The sequence below is a fragment of the Myotis myotis genome, unplaced genomic scaffold, assembly GCF_014108235.1.
Source record: "Myotis myotis isolate mMyoMyo1 unplaced genomic scaffold, mMyoMyo1.p scaffold_m19_p_17, whole genome shotgun sequence".
NCBI classification, from domain to species: Eukaryota; Metazoa; Chordata; class Mammalia; order Chiroptera; family Vespertilionidae; genus Myotis; species Myotis myotis.
The window spans coordinates 34,760,969-34,786,264 of record NW_023416321.1 but is presented as its reverse complement, the minus strand read 5'-3'; the positions used below and the strand labels follow the sequence as shown (position 1 = coordinate 34,786,264).

The 25,296-nt window shown below is 46.7% G+C and overlaps 1 protein-coding gene across 1 annotated transcript in view; it reads left to right on the top strand.

Annotated features, from left to right (window-relative positions):
- Positions 1-25,257, top strand: part of PRPF8 (pre-mRNA processing factor 8) — a 32,122-nt gene extending 6,865 nt beyond the window's left edge. Inside the window, exons 14-43 of the mRNA XM_036340976.1 lie at positions 329-458; positions 703-899; positions 1,016-1,222; positions 1,347-1,510; positions 1,645-1,771; positions 1,896-2,088; positions 2,574-2,761; positions 2,935-3,173; positions 3,391-3,537; positions 3,726-3,936; positions 4,129-4,245; positions 13,390-13,637; positions 13,739-13,918; positions 14,101-14,236; positions 14,343-14,512; positions 14,679-14,808; positions 14,929-15,075; positions 15,504-15,664; positions 15,955-16,146; positions 16,408-16,645; positions 16,780-16,908; positions 18,467-18,580; positions 18,663-18,836; positions 19,118-19,311; positions 20,274-20,513; positions 20,606-20,747; positions 23,818-23,958; positions 24,076-24,215; positions 24,318-24,520; positions 24,906-25,257. Coding sequence (XP_036196869.1) covers positions 329-458; positions 703-899; positions 1,016-1,222; positions 1,347-1,510; positions 1,645-1,771; positions 1,896-2,088; positions 2,574-2,761; positions 2,935-3,173; positions 3,391-3,537; positions 3,726-3,936; positions 4,129-4,245; positions 13,390-13,637; positions 13,739-13,918; positions 14,101-14,236; positions 14,343-14,512; positions 14,679-14,808; positions 14,929-15,075; positions 15,504-15,664; positions 15,955-16,146; positions 16,408-16,645; positions 16,780-16,908; positions 18,467-18,580; positions 18,663-18,836; positions 19,118-19,311; positions 20,274-20,513; positions 20,606-20,747; positions 23,818-23,958; positions 24,076-24,215; positions 24,318-24,520; positions 24,906-25,060 — 5,154 coding nt within the window. The 3' untranslated portion in view covers positions 25,061-25,257. The remainder of the gene's footprint in view (positions 1-328; positions 459-702; positions 900-1,015; positions 1,223-1,346; positions 1,511-1,644; positions 1,772-1,895; positions 2,089-2,573; positions 2,762-2,934; positions 3,174-3,390; positions 3,538-3,725; positions 3,937-4,128; positions 4,246-13,389; positions 13,638-13,738; positions 13,919-14,100; positions 14,237-14,342; positions 14,513-14,678; positions 14,809-14,928; positions 15,076-15,503; positions 15,665-15,954; positions 16,147-16,407; positions 16,646-16,779; positions 16,909-18,466; positions 18,581-18,662; positions 18,837-19,117; positions 19,312-20,273; positions 20,514-20,605; positions 20,748-23,817; positions 23,959-24,075; positions 24,216-24,317; positions 24,521-24,905) is intronic.
- The last annotated feature ends 39 nt before the right edge of the window (positions 25,258-25,296 follow it).

The window sequence follows — 25,296 nt, the reverse complement described above, 5'->3', positions numbered from 1 at the left end:
ATATCTAGTCAGGGTGCTTTCCAGGGACCTATTTGGAGAAAAGCTCTGTGTCATTACTGCCCTCACCTTGTGAATCTCAACAGTCCCCCACCCCTTACCATACCCTCCTCAAGTCCACCTTTAAGTCTAAATAGGAAATTTCAGTTACTGATTTCTGCCTTAAAGTTTTCTCATTTACCTCATTGTAGCTGTTGAGGTCCCAGAGTATTTCCTCCCCCACACCCCTCCTCCCTTCACTGTCATACATGTGTTTCTCCTATCCCATCTCTGCCCAATTTTCTATTGTCATTAAATTAATTGCTAACTTCTCTTCTGCTTGGGATCATAGGGCCCTGTAGGGAAGGGCCCTGGCTGTGGCTTCTGGGCTGCTGGCTGGCGGGTCTGGCTGTTTTTCATGCGTGGCATCACCCCTCTGCTGGAGCGGTGGCTGGGCAACCTCCTGGCCCGGCAGTTTGAAGGTGAGTGGTTTTCTCTTTGTCCAGCTTCTCCCATGATCTCCTCACGGGTAGGTCCTATGTGTTCCTGTTCTGCCCCCTGCCCTTGTTTGAGACTGACTCCCTTCCTCCTGCATTGCCTCTAAGTCCCACTCTCTAATGAGTCTGACCTAGTATTCTGTTTATTTTGTTGTAACCATGGTTAGTGAGGGGGGCATGAAGGTAAAGACTCATTAAAAGCAGTGACTCTTAATCACTTCATTTCTAGGCCGACACTCAAAGGGGGTGGCGAAGACTGTAACCAAGCAGCGAGTGGAGTCACATTTTGACCTTGAGCTTCGGGCAGCTGTGATGCATGACATTCTAGACATGATGCCTGAGGGGATTAAACAGAACAAGGCCCGGACAATTCTGCAGCACCTCAGTGAGGCCTGGCGCTGCTGGAAGGCCAACATTCCCTGGAAGGTGGGTATCTCCACACCTCTGAGCAGACAAGGACATCTTTCCTGGGGTTGGGAGTACCGCTCTCAGGGGGCTGTGTGGCTCCCATCACTTTCCCATTGTGCCTTTTGCACTTTCAGGTCCCTGGACTGCCAACGCCCATAGAGAATATGATCCTTCGATACGTGAAGGCCAAGGCTGACTGGTGGACCAACACTGCCCACTACAACCGAGAACGGATCCGTCGTGGGGCCACTGTGGACAAGACTGTTTGCAAAAAGAACCTGGGCCGTCTCACCCGGCTCTACTTGAAGGCAGAACAGGAGCGGCAGCACAACTACCTGAAGGTTGGGCAGAGTAGGCTGGGCTGGATGTGGGGGTGGCCAGGGAGTGGGTTGCAGAGTTGGGCCCATGCCTTGTGCGGGAGGGATTGGCTACAGTGGGAGGCTAATCATTATGTGTACCTTGCAGGATGGGCCTTACATCACAGCAGAGGAGGCGGTGGCAGTGTATACCACCACTGTGCACTGGTTGGAAAGCCGTAGGTTCTCACCCATCCCGTTCCCTCCACTCTCCTATAAACATGACACCAAGTTGCTCATCTTGGCCTTAGAGCGGCTCAAGGAAGCTTACAGGTGAGGAGTGGAGTAGACAGGCTCCCACCAGAATGTCATTATCATAGTCCAAAGGAAGGTTTAGCCTCAGTCTTTTCTGGGTTTGGTTTCCTCTTGGTTTTCTCATTCACTTTCCTGTTGCCTTGCCTTGTCAGTGTGAAGTCTCGGTTAAACCAGTCTCAGAGGGAGGAGCTAGGGCTGATCGAGCAAGCCTACGACAACCCCCATGAGGCATTGTCCCGCATCAAGCGTCACCTCCTCACACAGAGAGCCTTTAAAGAAGTGAGTGAAGATCCCCCCCGCCCCCCATTTTATTTTGGCTCTGCTATTCATTCATGGCACTCAGGGTGGCAGAATGCCTCAGGTGATTGGTGGATTGGTGTGAGCCAGCTTCCCTGTCCCACAGGTGGGCATTGAGTTCATGGATCTCTATAGCCACCTGGTGCCAGTGTATGATGTGGAACCACTGGAGAAGATAACTGATGCCTACCTGGACCAGTACCTGTGGTATGAAGCTGACAAGCGCCGCCTCTTCCCACCCTGGATCAAGCCTGCTGACACAGAACCGCCTCCTCTGCTTGTGTATAAGTGGTGCCAAGGTAAACTTTCCTGGGATCACCCCTGAGGAAGGGAGGTGAATTGAGTTTTACATCAGAATTCGTATTCAGGCCCTGGCCAGTGTGGCTCAGTTGGTTGAGTGTAGTCCCATGCACTGCAAGGTCACCTGTTTGACTCCTGGTCAGGGCACATTACCCAGGTTGCAGGTTCAATCCCTGGTACGGAGGCAACTGATTGATGTTTCTCTCTCACAATGTTTCTCTCCCTCTTCCTCTCCTCTTTTCTCTCCCTAAAAATCAATAAAAACATTTTTGAGAAAAAAGAAAAAGGTTTTCATTCGGGCAGCATAATTCATTTACTCTCTTGCTGCATGGTACCAAGGAAATACGTGCTGATGTTAAATTGAACAAAGCAGTCCTAGCAATGTGGATGAATGAGCAGTGTTAGTGCGAATATGATAGCTACTGGAGGCACTAGTCCTGAAAGGGAATTTCTAACCTGGAGACCTGTCTTGTTTACTCCTCAGGCATCAATAACCTGCAGGATGTGTGGGAGACAAGTGAGGGTGAGTGCAATGTCATGCTGGAGTCACGCTTTGAGAAGATGTATGAGAAGATCGACTTGACCCTACTTAATAGGCTGCTGCGACTCATTGTAGACCACAACATAGCTGACTACATGACAGCCAAGAACAACGTTGTCATCAACTATAAGGTGTGTCTTAGGGGCAGGGTAACAAGGAATTTTGTTGTGGGGTGAGGGTCTGGCCCACTGAGTTAGGTTTTATTAAGGATTAAGGGGAGGGCAAAAGAGGGTGGGCCCTAGAGCAGCCTGGGACATGGCCATGGGTTGAGAGTTGTTAAAGAGTTGTAAGTTTTTCTTTCTAGGACATGAACCACACGAATTCATATGGGATCATCCGAGGCCTGCAGTTCGCTTCATTCATTGTGCAGTACTATGGCCTGGTGATGGATTTGCTTGTGTTGGGATTACACCGGGCCAGTGAGATGGCTGGGCCCCCTCAGATGCCAAATGACTTTCTCAGTTTCCAGGACATAGCCACGGAGGCTGCCCACCCAATCCGTCTCTTCTGCAGATACATTGATCGCATCCATATTTTCTTCAGGTGAGCGCTTGCTTGGATTCTTATCCTTGCAGGGCATTGAGGCATATACCTAGCCTCTGGAAGTGACTCTTGTACTTTAATTGGCTTCCTGCTGAGTTGGGGCTTCAAAATGGAATGAAGTACTATGGATAGGGTAGGGGTTTGGGGTTTATCCAGCTGTAGGTCTCCTGAGGTCCTAGTGTATTGGGGCCTCAGCAATGCACTCTGCCTGGTGTAGGTTTACAGCAGATGAGGCTCGAGACCTGATCCAGCGTTACCTGACAGAGCACCCTGACCCCAACAATGAAAACATCGTTGGCTATAATAACAAGAAGTGCTGGCCCCGAGATGCCCGCATGCGCCTCATGAAACATGATGTCAACTTGTGAGTCTGAGTGGGGCTGTGGGAGCTGGGAGAACATCAGCCTGAGGGATTCAGAGACAATTAGATGGGGTTCATGAGGTTGTGTCCTGGGTGGGAGGAGTGTATTCTGTTGGGTTATCGTCAGTCTGACCTTTGAAGGGAAGTTTCTTCCCAGGAGACTGATGTGACCATATGTTTTCTGTGGGCAGGGGTCGGGCAGTGTTCTGGGACATCAAGAACCGTCTGCCACGGTCAGTGACTACAGTTCAGTGGGAGAACAGCTTCGTGTCCGTGTACAGTAAGGACAACCCCAACCTGCTGTTCAACATGTGTGGCTTTGAGTGCCGCATTCTGCCAAAGTGCCGCACCAGCTATGAGGAGTTCACCCACAAGGATGGGGTCTGGAACCTACAGAATGAGGTACAACCTGGGAAGGGGGCTAGACAGAGCATTGCCACCCCTGTACCTTCGGGGGGCATGGGGGTGAGGAATACCAACATAACGCCATCCGTCAGCTGAGCCTCGCTGGGTGGCAGGGCATTGTGGTGGTCAGAGTTGATCCTTGCTCCTGTGGCAGTACCAGAGACAATTAACCTTGACCTTGTGGTTTAGGTTACTAAGGAGCGGACAGCCCAGTGTTTCCTGCGTGTGGATGATGAGTCAATGCAGCGCTTCCACAATCGTGTGCGTCAAATTCTGATGGCTTCCGGCTCCACCACTTTCACCAAGGTATCGCAGACAGCCCCACTCGGTTGTCTCCTCTGTCCATCTCACTTCCCTTTCACCTCTTCCCCTGGTTTGCCCTCCTTTCTTCCCAGTATCGCCCACTGTACCGTCTCTGTGCTTTAGGTATAGATAGCAGATTAGAGTGTCAAATCAAGTTAGTTAGTTTCTGAGAATTCCCTGCAGGACTTCTGCAGTCTACTTCTCTGTAGCTGTGATGGCTCTAAATTAAGGCAAGAGTTGAAGTTGGATTTTTAAATTTGACAAAAATCACTGTTTTTGCATTTTTCCAAGGGCTAGTGATCCAACTCATATAACTCATCTTTTAAACAGTAACATAGTGTGCATATTGAAAAGCAAGCATAATTAGCTATCTCAGTGTCTGTTTTCCCCTTCAGTTGCTTCGGAAGGCAGCTGGACTTGTAGACTGTGTATACAAATTTTTTGCATGGTTTAACAGGTCATCTTGCCCTTTCCACTGTCTTTCCTCGCCTTGTAATGGTGTACATGAATGTCCTGGCTGATGCTCGCAAGAGCATCAATAATGCCAAAAAGAGGGAAACACCAAGTTCTTAATTAGGCTCTGCTCCAAAGTCATTGTCCAGTTTCTAACTGTGTTGATGAGGCAAGGTTACATACACTGGTGGATTTGAGAGCCCTGATGATCACAGGTGGGAAAATTATGAACTGCACAGGCAGATGAAACAGGTGTAGTGTGGTCAGCCCCAGATTTGATACGCAACTCAGAGATCTAAAAATGCCAAAATAATCTGAATCCACCCTGTCAGTTTGGTTTCATTGTACTGACAACTTCAGCTGGTATCATGATCCACAAAGAAGCAACACAAAGGATGCCCTGGCAGGTATGGCATAGTTGGTTGGGCGTTGTCCCATGCACTGAAAGGTTGCCGGTTCGACTCCCTGTCAGGGCAATGTGTCCAGGTTTTAGGCTTGATCCTTCAGTAGGAGGTGTGCAGCAGGCAGCCAATCTATGTTTCGCTCCCACAACGATGTTTTTCTCTTTCTTTCTCTCCCTCTCTCAAAATCAGAAATCTTAAAAAAAAAACAAAAGATAGAAAATCCTCGGATTCCTTTTTTAGGAATATAATACATACATAGAAATAAAGTATCTCAGTGGATTTTTAAAAAATATATATTTTACTGATTTTTTACAGAGAGGAAGGGAGAGGGATAGAGAGTTAGAAACATTGATGAGAGAGAAACATCGATCAGCTGCCTCCTGCACACCTCCTACTGGGGATGTGCCCACAATCAACGTATATGCCCTTGACAGGAATCGAACCTGGGACCCTTCAGTCCACAGGCCGGCGCTCTATCCACTGAGCCAAACTTGTTAGGGCTCTCAATGGATTTTTTTTTTTTAAATATATTTTATTGATTTTTTACAGAGCGGAAGGGAGAGGGATAGAGAGTTAGAAACATCAATGAGACAGAAACATTGATTAGCTGCCTCCTGCACACCCCCTACTGGGGATGTGCCCACAACCAAGGTACATGCCCTTGACCGGAATCGAACCTGGGACCCTTCAGTCTGCAGTCAATGGGTTTTTAAAAAAATATACTTTATTGATTTTTTTACAGAGAGGAAGGGAGAGGGTTAGAGCGTTAGAAACATCGATGAGAGAGAAACATCGATCAGCTGCCTCCTGCACACCTCCTACTGGGTATGTGCCCACAACCAAGGTACATGCCCTTGGCCGGAATCGAACCTGAGACCCTTGAGTCCGCAGGCTGATGCTCTGTCCACTGAGCCAAACTGGTTAGGGCTCTCAATGGATTTTTAAAAAGGCACTTCATCCTGATTTCCCTTAGAATAATAACTGTTAGCTGTAGCAATTTTCTTTTATTCTGACCTTCATATCCCTTTAAATATGCAGCACACATAAAGAATGCCTTAAATTTTTTAGTGATGCTTCTCTTGAGGATACATTTTTATCTTATTCCTTACCTAAAGTTCCTCATGATAGATTTTTTTGGAGACTGGTGCTAGGAAAAAGTTTGTCCTTTAGGTTGGTTATTCCCTCTAAGGGTCAGATAACTGGAATTATGTAGCTCATTCATTCATTGGTGCTTGTTGATAACTACTGCACTCAAGGTATTGTGTGCGTACTATATGTAAGATAGCATCTGTGCCTTAATTGAGCTCACTTACCTAGTTGGAGAGACAATACAGATGCATAGTCAGGAAAAGAGCTATTGTATTGGAATCTGTGAGAACACTCAGTTAAGGACTCGCCTTCTCTGGGAGAAGGAGAGGAAAGGCTTCCTGGAAAAAAATAACGTGATGAAGTGGTGAGAGAGGGCATTCCTTCAGCCAGAAGTATGGAGAGGTAACTAGCAGGTATATGTGGGACTGTAAAAAGTTGAGAATTTACTGGAATAAAATCGTGGAGTTGGGCCTGTTAGCAGATGGAGCTGGGTAGATAAGCAAGAGCCAGATCATGGAGAGGATTACGCCTCAGTAAGAGTTCTGTAAGGGTGACCCATGGGCGTGACTGTCTCAGATTTCTGTGTTAGGTGGTTCACTCTTGCAGCTGTGGGAAGATGGGTTTAGACTAGAGGAATAGGATGTGATCAGTTTGGGGACTACTGCCAGAGTCCAGATAAAAATGATGAAAGCAGTGGAAGTAGAAGTAAGGATAGGGGAACAGATTTGATAAGTAGTTAGCAGGTATGATCAGGTGAGTTTCATTTTGATGGGATGCCAGAGGGAAAGAAAGAAGTCAAAATAATAGTTTTTGGCATGGGTGACTAGGTGGATATTGATGTCACTAATTGGAAGTCTATGGGAAGAAGAACAGGTTTAGGGGGGGAACAAGTGAATATAGTTTAGGATGTAAAAAGGTTGAAGTTCTTGAGAATATCTAGGTGGAGATATTTATGTATTTCTTTAATTCCATGATAAATATACACATGTGTGTATTTCCCCCCCTCACTTGTGCCTCTTAAATTGATGGTCTCTTAGATTTGATGAAAAATACTGTGAGTTTGAAGCTCCAGGGAGAGAAATGAGGTGAGAAAGTAAGAGCAGTCAGGGGTAACTTACAAGTTTCTATAGAATGTCCAAGAGGAGGTATTTTACAACCTGAAGCCTGAAGATGTCTGGGTTGAAGATGTAGATTTAGGAATCTGTCAGCATAGAAAAGATGGTTTAAAGCTCAAGAGTGAGCAAGATTATCCAGGGAAAATATAAGGGGTGAGGAGAGCCGAGTTGGGAACACGGAGCAGCAGTGTGGCCAGACGGAGAGAGTGCTGGGTCACGGGAGCCAAGGCTGTGGGGAGTGGGTGGCCAGTTAACACTGGCAGTTGCTTAAGAGTCTTTCACTTAGATAAGGTCTGAGACGTATCCATTGGATTTGGCGGCCTGGACGTCATTGGTGACCTTAGCAAGAGCTGTTTCAGAAATAAGTAGGGATAGAAGCCAGATTGCAGTGGGTGAGGCTTTATGGGAAGTGAGGGGTGGAGACAGCAAGGACTGTCGATTCGCCAGAGCTGGAGGAAGGACATTAGATGCCACCTAGAGGAAGATGTAGGTCAAGGCAGGTATTTTGAAATGGGAGTGACTTGGGTATGTTTCATTGAGCCAATAGAGGTTCAGAGTGCAGTAGAAGTGTGATAAGTGATGGAGCAGTGTTCTAGAGAAATTGTGTAGGGCTGGTGGAAAAGGCAGGCAGAGGGAAAAGATCCTCTGAACCTAATAGGAAAGAGGTCTGGATAGATGTGAATGTTAAGTGGGTAGTTACTACAGTCTTGAATTTTTCAGCTTTGCCTGGGCTGGAGTAAGGGACACAGGGTTTCAGACTTTAAAGCACAGTGTTGGGGGTATGATGGGATGTTGAAGAAACTACACTGTACGTGGGTTTCAAGAAAATGAAGGAAACTGACTTCTTCCCAGAAGCACTCAGCTACTCAGTGATGGGATGGAGAATGTGGACAGATTTTGGTGATTTAGGATTGGGTTTTGCTGGAGGACTGTGGTGGAGTGGTAAGGGACTGGCTACAGGGGAATTAAGGGTGCTGACCCCTTTTAGCCTCCTGGATTATGGGAGGGGAGAAAAGAAAGAGACCAGAAGAGGCCAGTGGCCTTAGGGGGAAAAATACAGGGACCAGGGGAATAGATGTGTGAGAGGTAAGAGCCTGAGTAATGGAGGGTGTCGGCGGTTAGAGAGGAGTGTACTATAGTGGTTGGAAGTGGAACAATTTGTTGTTACACTTATTTATGATTCTTGTTAGTATGTGCCTTGACCAGGGAAGGAACCCACAATCTTGGCATGTCGGGACAATGCTTTGCTTTCATCAGTTGAGCTACCCGGCCAGGGCTCTGATTTGTTAAGGTAAAATGTTAGATGATCAATTTTAGACCTTTTTAAAAAATATATTTTTATTGATTACAGAGAGGAAGGGAGAGGGAGAAAGAGATATAGACATCAGTGATGAGAGAGAATCATTGATCGGCTGCCTCCTGCACTCCTCCTAGTGGGGATCAAGTCCACAACCCAGACATGTGCCCCTGACTAGAATCGAACCTGGGACCCTTCAGTCCACAGGCCAACGCTCTATCCACTGAGCCAAACTGGCTAAGGCAGATAGTGTACTTTGTATCTCTAAAAGTTCCATTTGAGTCTTTAGCATCTTCTGTTTCTCTCATTATGTTCATGTTTTTCTTAATATACTCAAGCATAATTACAAGATTTTTGTTTCATTTTGTTAATCCTCACCCAAGGATATTTTTCTATTGATTTTTTAGAGAGAGTGGAAGGGAGAGAGAGAGAAAAGCAAACATTGATGTGAGAGAGATATGCATCTATTGGCTGCCTCCTGAACACTCCCCGACCGGGGCTGGGGGTTGAGCCTGCAACCAAGGTACATGCCCTTGACCTGGAATCAAACCTCAATCATTTAGTCCATGGACCGATGCTCTATCCACTGAGCCAAACCAGCTAGGGCACAAGTTTTTTTTTTTTTTTTTAAATATATATTTTATTGATTTTTTACAGAGAGGAAGGGAGAGAGATAGAGAGTTAGAAACATCGATGAGAGAGAAACATCGATCAGCTGCCTCCTGCACATCTCCTACTGGGGATGTGCCCGCAACCCAGGTACATGCCCTTGACCGGAATCGAACCTGGGACCTTTCAGTCCGCAGGCCGACGCTCTATCCACTGAGCCAAACCGGTTTCGGCTAGGGCACAAGTTTTTATGATAGCTGTTTTAAAGGTCCTTGTCTGTTAATTCCATCATCTGTTGTTTCTAAGTCTGTTTCTGTTTGATTTTTCTTCTGGTTATGGGTAATTTATTTCTACTTTGTATGCATGGTAAATTTTTTAAAATATTTTTTTTATTGATTTCAGAGAGGAAGGGAGAGGGAGAGAGGTAGAAACATCAATGATGAGAGAGAATTATTGATCGGCTGCCTGCTGCATGCCCCCCACTGGGGATCGAGCCTGCAACCCGGGCATGTGCTCTCACTAGGAATCAAACTATGGCCTCCTGGTTCATAGGTTGACCCTCAACCACTGAGCCATGCTGGCTGGGCTGCATGGTAATTTTTTAATGCATGCCAGAAATTGTGAATTTTATTTAGTTATTTATGGATTTTGTTGTATACCTTTAACCCTTTGCGGTCGTATTAAATTTGGACATGGGTGTCGTACTGGTCGGAATTAATTTCCATTGAAAGAGCAGTGATACATAACATGCAAGATTATGAAGGATAAACAAGATTTATTAATTCTTTTTTGGAACTACGTCACTACTAGTAGAATCACTACAAACGTTATCACTTTCTACGTCAGAATCAGTATTCAAGGTGCCAAAATAAAACTCTTCATCGTTACTTTCAGATTTGCAGTACACTTCTTTCGGTAACTTTCTTTTTGCCATTTTGGAGTATTATTTTGAAATATCTTAACAAGTGAGAATGCCTAATTACAGTTAAATGTAATTTGTAAAGCTTTATTTGAAATTCTGCGAAGTATCTCCGAAGCTTGTCGATTTCTTCACTCTCAAAAGGCGAGTGACTCGCCACGGTGTTTTGCATGGCGAGTGTGGAACGACCGCGTTTGTTTGTATTGAGTTTCGATATCTCCGATTTGTTGGGGCAGTGTTTTGGTTCGTGACAAGGTCGCTTAGACACTTAAGAGCTTTCAGAGAAATTATGAACTGATACATGAATGAATAGAGTTAAAATTCGTACGGTTCCTTGCTGTGGTGGCTGAGAGCAGACATACGACCGGAACGGTAAAAAAGCTTTGGTGGCTGAGAGTAGATAAACGACCGCAAAGGGTTAATAGGGTATTGGGTTGTGTTCTGGTGTGCAGTTCAGTAATTTGTGGATTTGTTTGATCCTTTGGAAGCTTGTTTTTAAGTTTGGTTATGGCAAATTCAGGGCACCTGTTGTCTGGATTTTTTTTTAATCCTCTCCTGAGGATATTTTTTTATTGATTTTTAGGGAGAGTGGAAGAGAGGGAAATAGAGAGAAAAACATCAATGTGAGAGATGGGTTGCCTCCTGCACGAGCCCCTACCAGGGTCTGGGCTGAGAAGCCTACAACCAAGGTATGTGCCCTTGACCAGAATCAAACCCGGGACCCTTTGGTCTGCAGGCCAGTGCTCTATCCACTGAGCCAAACCGGCTAGGGCTGGAGATAGAGATTATATATATATATATATATATTTTTTTTTACCTCCACTGTTAAGTAGGTAACTTGTAACTTTCTGGGGACTTTACCCAGTTTCCATGTAGAATAAGGTCTCTCTACTCTGGCTGGTGGGAACACAAACTGTTTTCAGCCTATATAAACTGTGGGCCTTGTTCAGCTTACTGATCTTTGGTGGTTCTTTCACTGACCTCGGAGTTTTACTGCATACAGATTGGGACTCGGTCAGAAACTTGGGGCAGTCCCTTCATGGATCTCCAGAGATCTCTTTCTGTGTATCTTCCTTTTCTTCACACAGTTTCTAGCTGCTTTGGCCTCTTGAACTCTAATCTTTGTCTCTTCGATTCAATGAGCCTATTGGGCTGTTTTTCTTAACCCTCCATGTTTGTGCTGCAGATTGGAAACTGCCACTAGGCAGTAAACTGGGGCGGTTGTGGGGCTCACTGTATGTTTCCCTTTTCTCAAGGGTCATAGTCTGTGCTGCCTGTTTGCCAGTTTCCCAGAAATGTTGTTTTATATATCTCGTTTACTTTTCTAGTTGCTTATAGTAGGAAGGCAATTTCTGTGATCCCACTCGTTTTTATTCCCTCCATTTAAAAACATGTTTAAAAAGCTTTTTTGATTTGAGAGAGAGAGGGAAACACCCATCTGTTGTTCCACTTATTTATGCATTCATTGGTTGCTTCTTGTATGTGCCCACAACCTTGTCGCATCTAGATGACACTAACCAATTGAGTTATCTGGCCAGGGCCTCTCCATTAATTTTTGATACTTTTTTCTCATCCCTTCTTTTCCCACTGCCTACTCTGGGATTATGACTCTATTTGGTCTCATTTTTATTAGGTGTTTTTATTGATTTTATTATTTTAAAGATATTTTTATTGATTTTCAGGGAGGATGGGAGAGAAAGAGAGAGATGGAAACATCAGTGATGAGAGAGAATCATTGATCAGCTGCCTACTGCACACCCCATACTTGGGATCGAGCCTGCAACCCAGGCATATACCCCAACTGGGAATCAAACCATGACCTCCTGTTTCATAGGTTGATGCTCAACCACAGAGCCATGCCAGCTGGGCTGTTTTTATTGGTTTTAGAGAGAGAGAAAAAGAAAGAGGGAGAGAGGAAAAGAGAAACATTGATGTGAGAGCAGAACATCAATCAGCTGCCTCCTGCAGCTCCTGCACTGGGGATCGAGCCTGCAACCCAGCATGTGCCCTGACAGGGAATCGAACCAACAGCCCTTTGGTGCATGGGACAACACTCAATGAACTGAGCCACACCGGCCAGGGCTCTGGTCTTTTTTTTTTTTTTTTTGCTTAAAGTATTACAAAGGGTATTACATATGTGTCTTTTTTTTCCCCACCCTTGACAATCCCCTGGCTCTGGTCTTATTTTAACATTGTTTATATTGCCTCAATTTTTTTATTGAGATAAAATTCACACTTTAAAAAAAGATATATTTGTATTGATTTCAGAAAGGGAGAGGGAGAGAGAGTTAGAAACATCAATGATGAGAGAGAATCATTAATTGGCTGCCTCCTGCACGTTCCACATTGGGGATTGAGCCCACAACCCAAGCATGTGCCCTGACCAAAATTGAACTGTGACCTCCTGGTTCATAGTTCGATGCTCAACCACATAGCCACGCTGGCTGGGCTGAAATTCACACTTTTAAAGTCTACAATTGAGTGGGTTTTTCAGTATATTCATAATATTGTGCAGGTATTTACCACTGTCTAATTCCAGAAAATTTTCATCACTCCCAAAAGAAATTATCACTCACTCCCTATTGTTCCTACTCCCAGCCCCTGGCAACCACTAATCTACTTTCTGTCTATGTGGGTTGGTCTGTTCCGGATTTTTCATATAAATGGAATCATACAATGTATGTGACCTTTTTTGTCTGGTCTCTTTCACATAAGGTTCATATTTTAGCATGTATTAGTACTTCAGTCCTTTTCATAGCTGAATATTCTGTCATTTGGATATACCATATTTTGTATATCCATTTGTCAATTGATGGGCATTTGGGTTTCCCCCCCACTTTTTGAGTATTAGGAAGAATGCTACTATGAAATTTGTGCACACATTTTTGTGTGGACATATGTTTTCATTTCTCTTGGGCATATACCTGAGTAGGATTGCTGGGTTATAAGGTAACTCTGTTTTAACCTTTTGAGGAACGGCAGACTGTTTTTCAAAGTGGCTTTATAATTTCATGTTCCTACCAGCAGTATATGAGAGTTCCATTTTCCCCACATTCTTACTGACACTTGTCCCTATCTTGTAGCTACTCTGATGGGTGCTAAGTTGTATCTCCCAGTGATTTTGTTTTATATATACTTCCCTGATGATCTTAACTTGAAATCTTTCTTGAGAACTATGGACAATATAACTAACTGAATTAGTCTGCTGTGTCTTCCCCCACACCAATGGCTCATCTATAATTTCTTTCCCACTATCTTCAGATTGTGAATAAGTGGAACACAGCTCTTATTGGCCTGATGACATACTTTCGGGAGGCTGTGGTGAACACACAGGAGCTCCTGGACTTGCTGGTGAAGTGTGAGAACAAGATCCAGACACGTATCAAGATTGGCCTCAACTCCAAGATGCCAAGTCGGTTCCCTCCTGTTGTGTTCTACACCCCGAAGGAGCTGGGTGGACTCGGCATGCTCTCAATGGGCCACGTGCTCATCCCCCAGTCTGACCTCAGGTAGGACTTGGCTAAAAATCTTGCTAGACCTTAAGAGAAGGGGTGTTTCTTTATCTTTTAGGCTTTATTTTTTCTCTAATCTTGGTTGTCCCCCAAAACAGGTGGTCCAAGCAGACAGATGTAGGTATCACACACTTCCGTTCAGGAATGAGCCATGAAGAAGACCAGCTGATTCCCAACTTGTACCGCTATATACAGCCATGGGAGAGTGAGTTTATTGATTCTCAGCGTGTCTGGGCTGAATATGCACTCAAGAGACAAGAGGCCATTGCTCAGAACAGGTAGGCATCCAGGAGGACACAGCAGTCCTGTGGGGTGTGGAGGCATGACCTTTGAACTCTGCATGACATATTTTTATGGAGACAAGGAAGTAGGTTCTAAATCTGCCCTTTTATTCTTGATCAGTAGGTATGCTTTACTGTTCATATGAGCACATTTCACTTCGATCTTTTTTCTTTGGCAGACGACTGACCTTAGAAGATCTAGAAGATTCATGGGATCGTGGCATTCCTCGAATCAACACCCTCTTCCAGAAGGACCGGCACACATTGGCTTATGATAAGGGCTGGCGTGTTCGAACTGACTTCAAGCAGTACCAGGTACGTGGAGGGGATAATGGAACAGTTTCCCTGAATTAGGAGACTCCGTGGCCATCCTGGGACAGTAGGCACTTAGAATTGTGACCATACTTTTCTTGCCATCTAGGTTTTGAAGCAGAACCCTTTCTGGTGGACACACCAGCGGCATGATGGAAAGCTCTGGAACCTGAACAACTACCGTACAGATATGATCCAGGCCCTGGGCGGTGTGGAAGGCATTCTGGAACACACACTCTTCAAGGGCACTTACTTTCCAACCTGGGAGGGGCTTTTCTGGTGAGAATTCTCTTCTCCCCTTACAGTGACCTGTTACACCTCTTTGAGCTCATCCCTTGTGTGCCTGTGATCTGCTATGATGTGTTCCAACAGCCATCCCCAGGAGGTCAACAGCACTCTGGGAGATGGCACAACATCACTTTGCCTGGTCTCTTCTGCTTCCCAGGGAGAAGGCCAGTGGTTTTGAGGAGTCTATGAAGTGGAAGAAGCTAACTAATGCTCAGCGATCAGGATTGAACCAGATTCCCAATCGTAGATTCACCCTCTGGTGGTCTCCAACCATCAACCGAGCCAATGTGAGTGTGATTGGTAGACATGGGAGATCAGAAGATAAAAACAAGTGTTTGTACTTTCTTAATTATGTCTTGAGAACCAAAGTCTCTTGATCTCTAGTGTAACTTTCTTTTTCCTGTCAGGTATACGTCGGCTTTCAGGTGCAGCTGGATCTGACAGGTATCTTCATGCACGGCAAGATCCCCACACTGAAGATCTCTCTCATCCAGATCTTCCGAGCTCACTTGTGGCAGAAGATCCATGAGAGCATCGTTATGGATTTGTGTCAGGTGGGCTAGAATTGAGGCGAGAGGATGCCATCAAAAGTCAGGTCACCTCTTTGGGTATAGGAAATCTACCCTGGAAACTCGGAGGATGAGACTCTATTGTGGTACCAGGTGCCACATTATCTTAAGTTCTACAAGCCTTTTTTTTTTTTTTTTTTAATATATTTTATTGATTTTTTTACAGAGAGGAAGGGAGAGGGATAAAGAGTTAGAAACATCGATGAGAGAGAAACATCGATCAGCTGCCTCCTGCACACTCCCCACTGGGGATGTGCCTGCAACTAAGGTACATGCCCTTGACTGGAATCGAACCCGGGACCCTTGAGTCCACAGGCCGACGCTCTATCCACTGAGCCAAACCGGTCAGGGCAAGCCTTTATTCTTAAGTGGGCTTCCATAGCCACTCATAACCTTTCCACTTTTGCCTCCAGGTGTTTGATCAGGAACTGGATGCACTGGAAATTGAGACAGTACAAAAGGAGACAATCCACCCCCGAAAGTCCTATAAAATGAACTCTTCCTGTGCAGATATCCTGCTCTTTGCCTCCTACAAGTGGAATGTTTCCCGGCCCTCATTGCTGGCAGACTCCAAGTAAGTGCCTTAAGGCCCAGCCCTAGGCATCCGGGAGACTTAGTTTCACTATTCTTCTAGCAGTTCTACTTTAAGAATGATCGCTGCCTATTCTTTCTAACTGGGAACCAGTGCTCTCCCTGGATCCTATGGACACCCTCAGCCAAGTCTGCTGATTCTCTGGGGAGTCTTGCTGACCTGGAACTGGCAAGAGGGTTGGTTTGAAGACTTAGATATAGTGATTGAGAGTTCTTGTGGTTGTGTCAGTGGCTTCCTGGAAGTCTGGACTCCTAACCTCTCTCCACCCTCAGGGATGTGATGGACAGCACCACCACTCAGAAGTATTGGATTGACATCCAGTTGCGCTGGGGGGATTATGATTCCCATGACATTGAGCGCTATGCCCGGGCCAAGTTCTTGGACTACACCACAGACAACATGAGTATCTACCCTTCACCTACGGGAGTGCTCATTGCCATTGACCTGGCCTATAACCTGCACAGGTAAGATGGGGCTCAGAAGCATGTGTTTTCCATCAGCCCCACACTTGGACATACAGTGTTTTTTTAGTTTGCCCCGCTATAATGAGGTTTGGCTCTTTCCTCCTCTGGGTCGCTGACTCTTTCTTCCCTGTCTCTGTGTATATGAGCAGACACTTGTTAGCCTGGCCAACAGTCTTTTCCTCCTCTGTAGAGTTGCAGTTTGCCTCATTCCTGACACTACCAGTCTGGTCTAACTTTTTCTTGCCTCTTCCACCTTCATAGTGCCTATGGAAACTGGTTCCCAGGCAGCAAGCCTCTCATACAACAGGCCATGGCCAAGATCATGAAGGCAAACCCTGCCTTGTATGTGTTACGTGAACGGATTCGCAAGGGGCTGCAGCTCTACTCATCTGAGCCTACTGAGCCCTATCTGTCCTCTCAGAACTATGGTGAACTCTTCTCCAACCAGATTATTTGGTTTGTGGATGACACTAACGTCTACAGAGTGACTATTCACAAGGTGAGAAGGGCTACAAGCAGTGTAGGGGTGTGGGACTCTAGATGCCTGATGGAGGGTGATCGGGCAAGTGTGTGCATATTGGCATGAAGGCAGGATGGTTCTAGGCTGTACTAACTGATGTAATCATTCTCTAGACCTTTGAAGGGAACTTGACAACAAAGCCCATCAATGGGGCCATCTTCATCTTCAACCCACGCACAGGGCAGCTATTTCTCAAGATAATCCACACATCTGTGTGGGCTGGACAGAAGCGTTTGGGTCAGGTGAGTTGGTTAAAGGACAGAGTCTGTAGAAACTTCTCTCTTAATCTTTGGGGTATGGGTGTGAGAGAAAAAATCTTTCTCTCTGAAAGATTGGGGGCATCTCAATTGAACTTGTTCCCCAAATTACTTAATTTGGGGAGTATTCTCCTGTAGGAGGTCCAAGAGTGTGTGAGGTCCTTCATTGCCTGCCAGCTGGGCTTTGCTTTCTGAATCTCCTACCTCTAATTTCGCTTGATCAGAGCTACCAAAAATTACCTTTCTAAAGGGAACAAGCATTCTTTTCTTTCTTAAAAGCAAGCAATAATTTATTGACCACAGCAAAAACACACTCAGGACAGTGAAGCAAGGATGGGCATAGAAGAAGCAGCAGGAGAGCCTGGGCGGGGCTGCTTTGGCTCCTGGAGGAGTCAGAGGAAAGGGGCCTGGAGACAGGTTCAGAGGGTTAGCCTGGGATGAACTGCCGCTGCCCATTGCTCCCCTGGTTGCAAGTCTCATGGGGTCCCTTGGAATTTAGGAAATAAGTTCCTGTAGGGAAAGAAGAGGGGGAAGGGAATGGCGTGGGCATGCTTCCTGGAGGGAAAGCCAGGAACAGGCATTCTTAAAATGTCACTTTCTGCCCGGCTGAAGTGGCTCAGTGGTTGAGCACTGACCTATGAACCAGGAGGTTTGATTCCCAGTCAGGGCACATGCCCAGGTTGCAGACTCCATCAGCCGATCAATAATTCTCTCTCATCATTGATGTTTCTCTCTATCCCTCTCCCTTCCTCTCTGAAATAAATAAAAAGTAGATTTAAAAAAATAAAATGTCACTTTCACCAAATTTCTTTCTCAAATCCTTTGCTTGCCCCTCCTTGCTGAATTACCTCCTCTTCGGCTTCCTAGACACTTGATATCTGGCTGAGCTATAACTTGTCCAGCCACAGTTTCTCTTCCTTTATGGCATGTTTCCTCGTGCAGTTAGTCTGCGGTTCTAGTATCACAAAACCCTAATGTTCCTCTCGCCTTTGTGGCGTTGCTCATATATCTTTCTTTCTAAAATGAACTCTGCTCTTCCTCTGTTTATCAGTCTTACTCATTCCTTAAGACCTCTTTCTGCAGCTCTTTATGACCGTTGGTCTTAATTTCTTTTGTCCCTGACATAGTGTAGTATAATCATAGTGTAGTTTGTATGAGTTTTATATAGCCAGGTAGGTAGAAAAACCCTTTGGGGCAATGCCATTTGACACCTCTTACTTTACTTTCGAAGTACCTAACAGTGCTCAATAGTTTGCCCAGCTAGCGTGGCTCAGTGGTTGAGCATCTACCTGTGAACCAAGAGGTCACGGCTCGATTCCCAGCCAGGGCATATGCCTAGGTTGTGGGCCATTCTCCAGTGTGGGGCGTGCAGGAGGCAGTCGATAAACGATTCTCATCATTGATGTTTCTCTTCCTTCCTCCCTGAAATCAATAAAAATATATTTTAAAAAGAAACATAGTTCAATTATTTAAAGACTGAGTCTTCTGATTTACCTGGAAGAGTGGAGACTCAGTTTTTATTTCTTTCCCCCTTGCTTCTTAGTTGGCTAAGTGGAAGACGGCTGAGGAGGTGGCTGCCCTGATCCGATCTCTCCCTGTGGAGGAGCAGCCTAAGCAGATCATTGTCACCAGAAAGGGCATGCTGGATCCATTGGAGGTGAGAGGTGGATGAGGTTAGAAGAAAGGAAGGCTGAGACCTGCAGGCTCTGTTTCTAATCTTGGATTTGATCTTGTCTCAGGTGCACTTGCTGGACTTCCCCAATATCGTGATCAAAGGGTCAGAGCTCCAACTGCCCTTCCAGGCTTGTCTTAAGGTGGAAAAGTTTGGGGACCTCATCCTGAAAGCCACTGAGCCCCAGATGGTTCTCTTTAACCTCTATGATGACTGGCTCAAGACCATCTCATCTTACACGGTATGAAGCTACCTCAAGAAGAGGATCACTTTAAGAGGAGTGGGTTTGGGGCCACGAGAAAATCTCGTGCCTTGGTTTTAACCTCAGGCACCTCATAGGGGCCGTTCTCAACGTGTGGACAGAGACTCTGCTCTGCATATCAAGTTGATTCGTGGTGAGGGGATAGGAGGTAGCACCTTAGAGTTCGAAATCAATTCCTGGTTCCATGACAGAATAGGATCAAGGAAAGGAAAGAACATTAAGTGTCTGGCCTTCCCCGACACTGCCTCATCTCTTTCCAGGCTTTCTCCCGCCTCATCTTGATTCTGCGTGCCCTGCATGTGAACAATGACCGGGCAAAGGTGATCCTGAAGCCAGACAAGACTACTATTACAGAACCACACCACATCTGGCCCACTCTGACTGACGAGGAATGGATTAAGGTGGAGGTGCAGCTCAAGGATCTGATCTTGGCCGACTACGGCAAGAAAAACAAGTGAGCAATTGGGGGTGGGGAGGCAGATGGAAGAGACAAAAAGGGTGAAATAAGTGGTACAGTATATGGTTTCTGTTTTGGGGTTTTTAAAAAATATTTTTATTGATTTCAGAGAGGAAGGGAGAGGGAGAGAGAGAAATATCAATGATGAAAGGGAATCATTGATTGGCTGTCCCCTGCACACCCGTCACTGGGGATGGAGTCTGCAACCCGGGCATGTGCCTTTGACTGGAATCCAACCTGGGACCCTTCAGTCTGCAGGCTGATGCTCTATCCACTGAGCCAAACTGGCCAGGGCAGTTTCTGGGTTTTTTGAAACATTTAGCCTCAGGTGTTTCTCAAGAAATTGTCCTGGGAATTGCTTATAGAAGAAAGGAAGGCAGTGTCTTCAGATAGTGAAGGAAGAGTCTGTGTTTTGGGGCTTCAGTCTGACCCTTGGGCATTGTTTCTCAGTGGAGGCACTATTGCCATTTTGAGCAGGGCATTTCTTTACTGTCCATGCATTACAGGAAGTTTTAACATCCCAGGCCCTGAGGTACCACTGCTAATAGCACACACATACCTTTCTTCCCTCTCCTTCCCTGTAATTGTGGGAACCAAAAGTGTCTGTAGCTTTTCAAGTATCCCCTAGGTTGACTGACAGTACCAGCTCTGAGAACATGTTTCAGGGTTTCTGTTTTTGAGAATTGTCCGGTGCTAGGGCACTTTTTATCAAGGAAAAATGGGAGGTATGGATGCTAAGCAGGTTTGAGCCTGGCTGAAAAGTGCACCTGCACAGGGCCATCCTGGGGTGTGGCAAATGTTAGTATTAGTACATCTGCACTTCACACTTCCTTTACAAGTGTCACTTGATGATTGTCTGGGATAATATGGGTTCCCATGTACCCAAGTTACATTCTTGCCATTGAGACATAAGTGACCGAGGGGAAGGGACCCTTGTGTGACCCACACTGTCCCCTCAGTGTGAATGTGGCCTCACTGACACAATCAGAGATTCGAGACATCATCCTGGGTATGGAGATCTCTGCACCGTCACAGCAGCGGCAGCAGATAGCTGAGATTGAGAAGCAGACCAAGGAACAGTCACAGCTGACGGCAACACAGACTCGTACTGTTAACAAGCACGGGGATGAGATCATTACCTCTACCACCAGCAACTATGAGACCCAGACTTTCTCATCAAAAACTGAATGGAGGGTCAGGTACTGTAAGGGGCCAAAGGGGTAGGGATGGAAGGGCCTGCTGGGCTACCTACAGTGGGTTGAGAAATGCTGACATTCCTACCTGTTTTTAGGGCCATCTCTGCTGCCAACCTGCACCTAAGGACCAATCACATCTATGTTTCATCTGATGACATCAAGGAGACTGGTTACACCTATATCCTTCCCAAGAATGTGCTTAAGAAGTTCATCTGCATATCTGACCTTCGGGCCCAAGTGAGTAAGTGTGCTCAGCTGGGCCACGGTGTTAGCCAAACATTTTATGTATCTACAATTCACCTAAGGTTTCCTGGAACTTGAGGTTTCAAGATTCATGGAAAAGTAAATATACAAGGACTAGAGGGCCCGGTGCACGAATTTGTGCATGGGTGGGGTCCAGCCTGGCCCGCCCTGCCCCGCACAAATCAGGCTGATTTAACCTGGGGTGGGGGGGCGGTTGGCGGGCCACCCCGCCCCCTGGTTGAACTCCAGTAAGGAGGGTTTTGACCCCTACCAGATATCAAAACATAAAGTTATGGCAATTAAGAGAATAGCATCTACACAGAAACATTCATGTGCATATAATAAATATGGTATATCAAGTCTGTAGTATTAAGGATGCCATATGATATTGAAGCAATCAGAAAAAGTAATCTAGATCCCTATTTCACACCACTTACAAAAATAAAATCCAGGTGGGATAAATATCTATTTAAAATACTAAATAAACTGTATAATATTAGAGGAAAACATTTATTAGTTTTGGGATAGCCTCTAAATAAGACACAAAGCACAAAACCACAGTCAAAATGAATAACTTGTGTGTCTGTCAAAGGGTACCACAACAGATATCCTAAAAACAAAAATTATTTGCATAACCATAGATATAATGGATTAAGATCTAGAATAGGGAATTCTCAGAAGTTGATTTTTAAAAAAAAGATAACTATAGAAGATTGGGCAAAGATTACAAATGTAGTTCAGAAAAGGAACTACAGGTGGCAAATCCTATCTAATAAAAGAGAAACATGGTAATTGGCGTACGACCGTTACCCTTCCCATTGGCTAATCAGGGCGATATGCAAATTAACTGCCAACCAAGATGGCGGCCGGCAGCCAGGCAGCTTAAACTGAACATGAGGCTTGCTTGCTTGCTTCAGTGACTGAGGACTGCAACGTTCCCTGCCTGCCTTGCCGGCCTCTGAACTTGCAGTTTAAGAAACATTGTAACATATAGAAGCTAAACAAAACCCCAGAAACCAGCTTTCAGCCGGCTGGGATCTCAGAGCTGGAGTTGATACAGAGTTTCGATTATAGAACCGAAACAAACCAGATACCTGCTTTCAGGAGCAGAGGCCTAAGAGCTGGAGCCTCAGAGCTAAAGCTGGCCCAGAATAAAAAAAAAAAAAGAAAAAAAGGAGCAGTTGGGAGCTTCAGTCCCAGCCTGAAAACAGCCCCCAGCCCCTCACCCAGACTGGCCAGGCACCCCCATGGGGACCTCCACCCTGAAGGGTGTGTGACCAGCTGCAAACAGCCATCATCCCCTCACCCAGGCTGGCCAGGCACCCCAGTGGGGACCCCCACCCTGATCCAGGACACCCTTCAGGGCAAATCAGCCAGCCCCATCCATGCACCAGGCCTCTATTCTATATAGTAAAAGGATAATATGCCTCCTTGGGATCAGCGGAGCCACGAGGCCTCCTGGCACCGGGATCAGTGTGACGAGGCAGCGCCCAAACCCCCTGATTGCCCTGCAGCTCTGTGTGTGACAGGGGGCGGGGCCACAACCTCATCTGCCCTGCTCTGTTCCTGTCAGGGGAAGGTGCCCCAAACCCCTGATCGGCCCTGCTCTGTGCCTGATAGGGGGGAGCTCCCCAACCCCCTGATCACCCTGCGGCTCTGTGTGTGACAGGGTGCGGCGCCCCAACCCCCCCACCCCACGGGCCCTGCTCTGTGTGTGACGGGGTAGAGCCATAACCTCCCCATCGGCTCTGCCCTGAGTGTGACAGTGGCGGCGCCCCAACCCCCTGATCGGCCCTGCTCTGTGGGTGATAGAGGGCGGCGCCCCAACCCCCTGATCTGCCCTGCTCTGTGTGTGACGGGGCGGTGCCCCAACTCCCCTCTCGGCCCTACTCTGTGAGTGACAGGGGGGAGCTCCTCAACCCCCTGATGGGCCCTGCTCTGTGCATGACAGGAGGAGCTCCCCAACCCCCTGATCGGCCGTGCTCTGTGCATGACGGGGCCGCGCCCCAACCCCGATTGGCCCTGCTCTGCGTGACGGGGTGGCGCCGCAACCTCCCCATCGACCCTGCCTTGAGTGTGCCAGGGCGGTGCCCCAACCCCCCAATCGGCCCTACCCTGAGCGTGACTGAGGGTGGCATCACAACCTCCCGATCCGCCCTGCTCTGTGCATGACAGGGGGCGGCGCCCCAACTCCCCAATCAGCCCTGCTCTGAGCCCAACCAGGGGCTGCACCTAGGGATTGGACCTGCCCTCTGCCACCCAGGAGCAGGCCTAAGCCAGCAGGTCGTTATCTCCCTAGGGGTCCCAGACTGCGAGCGGGCACAGGCCATGCTGAGGGACCCCCCCTCACCCCCCAGTGCACAAATTTTTGTGCACCGGGCCTCTAGTATATGAAAAAATGCTCACCTTTACTAGTAACTAGGGAAATTCACGTGTTGTAAAACACCATTTATGGCCTGTTTGGTGAATTTGAAAAGTTTGTTAATATTCTGTGTGGGTGATTTATAGGAACACAGGTCCTCTTAACTTTGTAAAACTTAAGATACCACATATTACTGGTTTTAAAGAAATTTTCATTTGTTTATAGATACTATACTTAGATAATCAACTGGGGAGCAGGGCAGATTCCTGGACTCCACTCAGGAGATTCTGATGTGGTCATTCTGAGATAAGGTCCATGTTTAATGTTGTGACCAAGCACCCAGGTGATTCTTTTTTTTAACAACAAGCAAACACGTTTTTATTTCAGAGAGAAAGGGAGAGGGAGAGAAAGATAGAAACATCAATGATAGACTAATCAATCAGTTGGCTGCCTCCTGCATGCCCCTCACTGGGGATTGAGCACGCAACTTGGGCATGTGCCCTTGACCAGGAATCAAACGTGACCTGGTTCATATGTCGACATTCAGCCACTGAGAAACACCAGCCGGGTCTCAGGTGATTCTGATGTGATAGATTCTGACCACATTTTGAGAAATTTGTTCTTAAGGGAAGGAAACGGCTAAAAGCCCAGGTCTGGGCTGGTACTAAGAATCATTTTGATTCTTGATCCCCTTGTCTCCAGATTGCAGGATACCTGTATGGGGTTAGCCCACCAGATAACCCCCAGGTGAAGGAAATCCGCTGCATCGTGATGGTACCACAGTGGGGTACCCACCAGACTGTGCACCTGCCTAACCAGCTGCCCCAGCATGAGTATCTCAAGGTCAGTGGGGTTTTCTGCTACGAGGGTTGGGGAGGGAAGGCAGACCTTACCTTCATGAGTGGGATTCCTGTCTGCAGATAGGGCTTTAAATCATCTTTTACTGCCCTTTGCCTATAGGAGATGGAACCCTTAGGTTGGATCCACACTCAGCCCAATGAGTCCCCCCAGCTATCGCCCCAGGATGTCACCACCCATGCCAAGATCATGGCTGACAACCCATCTTGGGATGGCGAGAAAACCATCATCATCACCTGCAGGTGGGCTTGAGCTCCCATGGAAAGTATGAATGGGCCAGCATTGCAGGCCAGGACCCAGAATGGTGGCCTAAGCTCTGACTTTATCCTCATCCCCTCTTTCAGCTTCACACCAGGCTCCTGCACACTGACAGCCTACAAGCTGACCCCCAGTGGCTATGAATGGGGCCGCCAGAACACAGACAAGGGCAACAACCCCAAGGGCTACCTGCCTTCGCACTATGAGAGGGTCCAGATGCTGCTGTCAGACCGCTTCCTCGGCTTCTTTATGGTCCCTGCCCAGTCCTCATGGAACTACAACTTCATGGGTAAGTGGGGAGCACAGGGAAGGGGCTGGGCCTAGGCCAGTGATGGCGAACCTATGACACGCGTGTCAGAGGTGACATGCGAATTCATTTTGGTTGATTTTTCTTTGTTAAATGGTATTTAAATATATAAAATAAATATCAAAAATATCAGTCTTTGTTTTACTATGGTTGCAAATATCAAAAAATTTCTATATGTGACACGGCACCAGAGTTAAGTTAGGGTTTTTCAAAATGCTGACACGCCAAGCTCAAAAGGTTTGCCGTCACTGGGTTAGGCCCTCATCCTTAGCACTTGGGGCCTGACTGGTTTGGAGATGGCCCAGGGGCCCCAGCTGGGTGAGATAGGTGGACCTTGTTAATATTGGACGTTTTTATCTACCCCAAGGTGTACGGCATGATCCCAACATGAAGTATGAGCTGCAGCTGGCAAACCCCAAAGAGTTCTACCACGAAGTGCACAGGCCATCCCACTTCCTCAACTTCGCCCTCCTGCAGGAGGGGGAGGTCTACTCTGCGGACCGAGAGGACCTCTACGCCTAGTTGTGTCCTCACCTCCTGCTTCAGACTCCCACAGGCTGGAGCCTTTTAGGCCCCCCCCCCCTCGCCACCTCCCACATACTAGCTGGTGACATTCATCAGCTTGGCCCCTTTTTCCTCTATTTTGTGCTTGTTGTTGTGTTGTTGACTCCTGGTGACCTGTAGTCCTGAACAGTATAATAAATTTTGTATAAATTGGAGTTTTTGAGTGTTTTCCCCCTCTGAGCTCAAATTCTGGG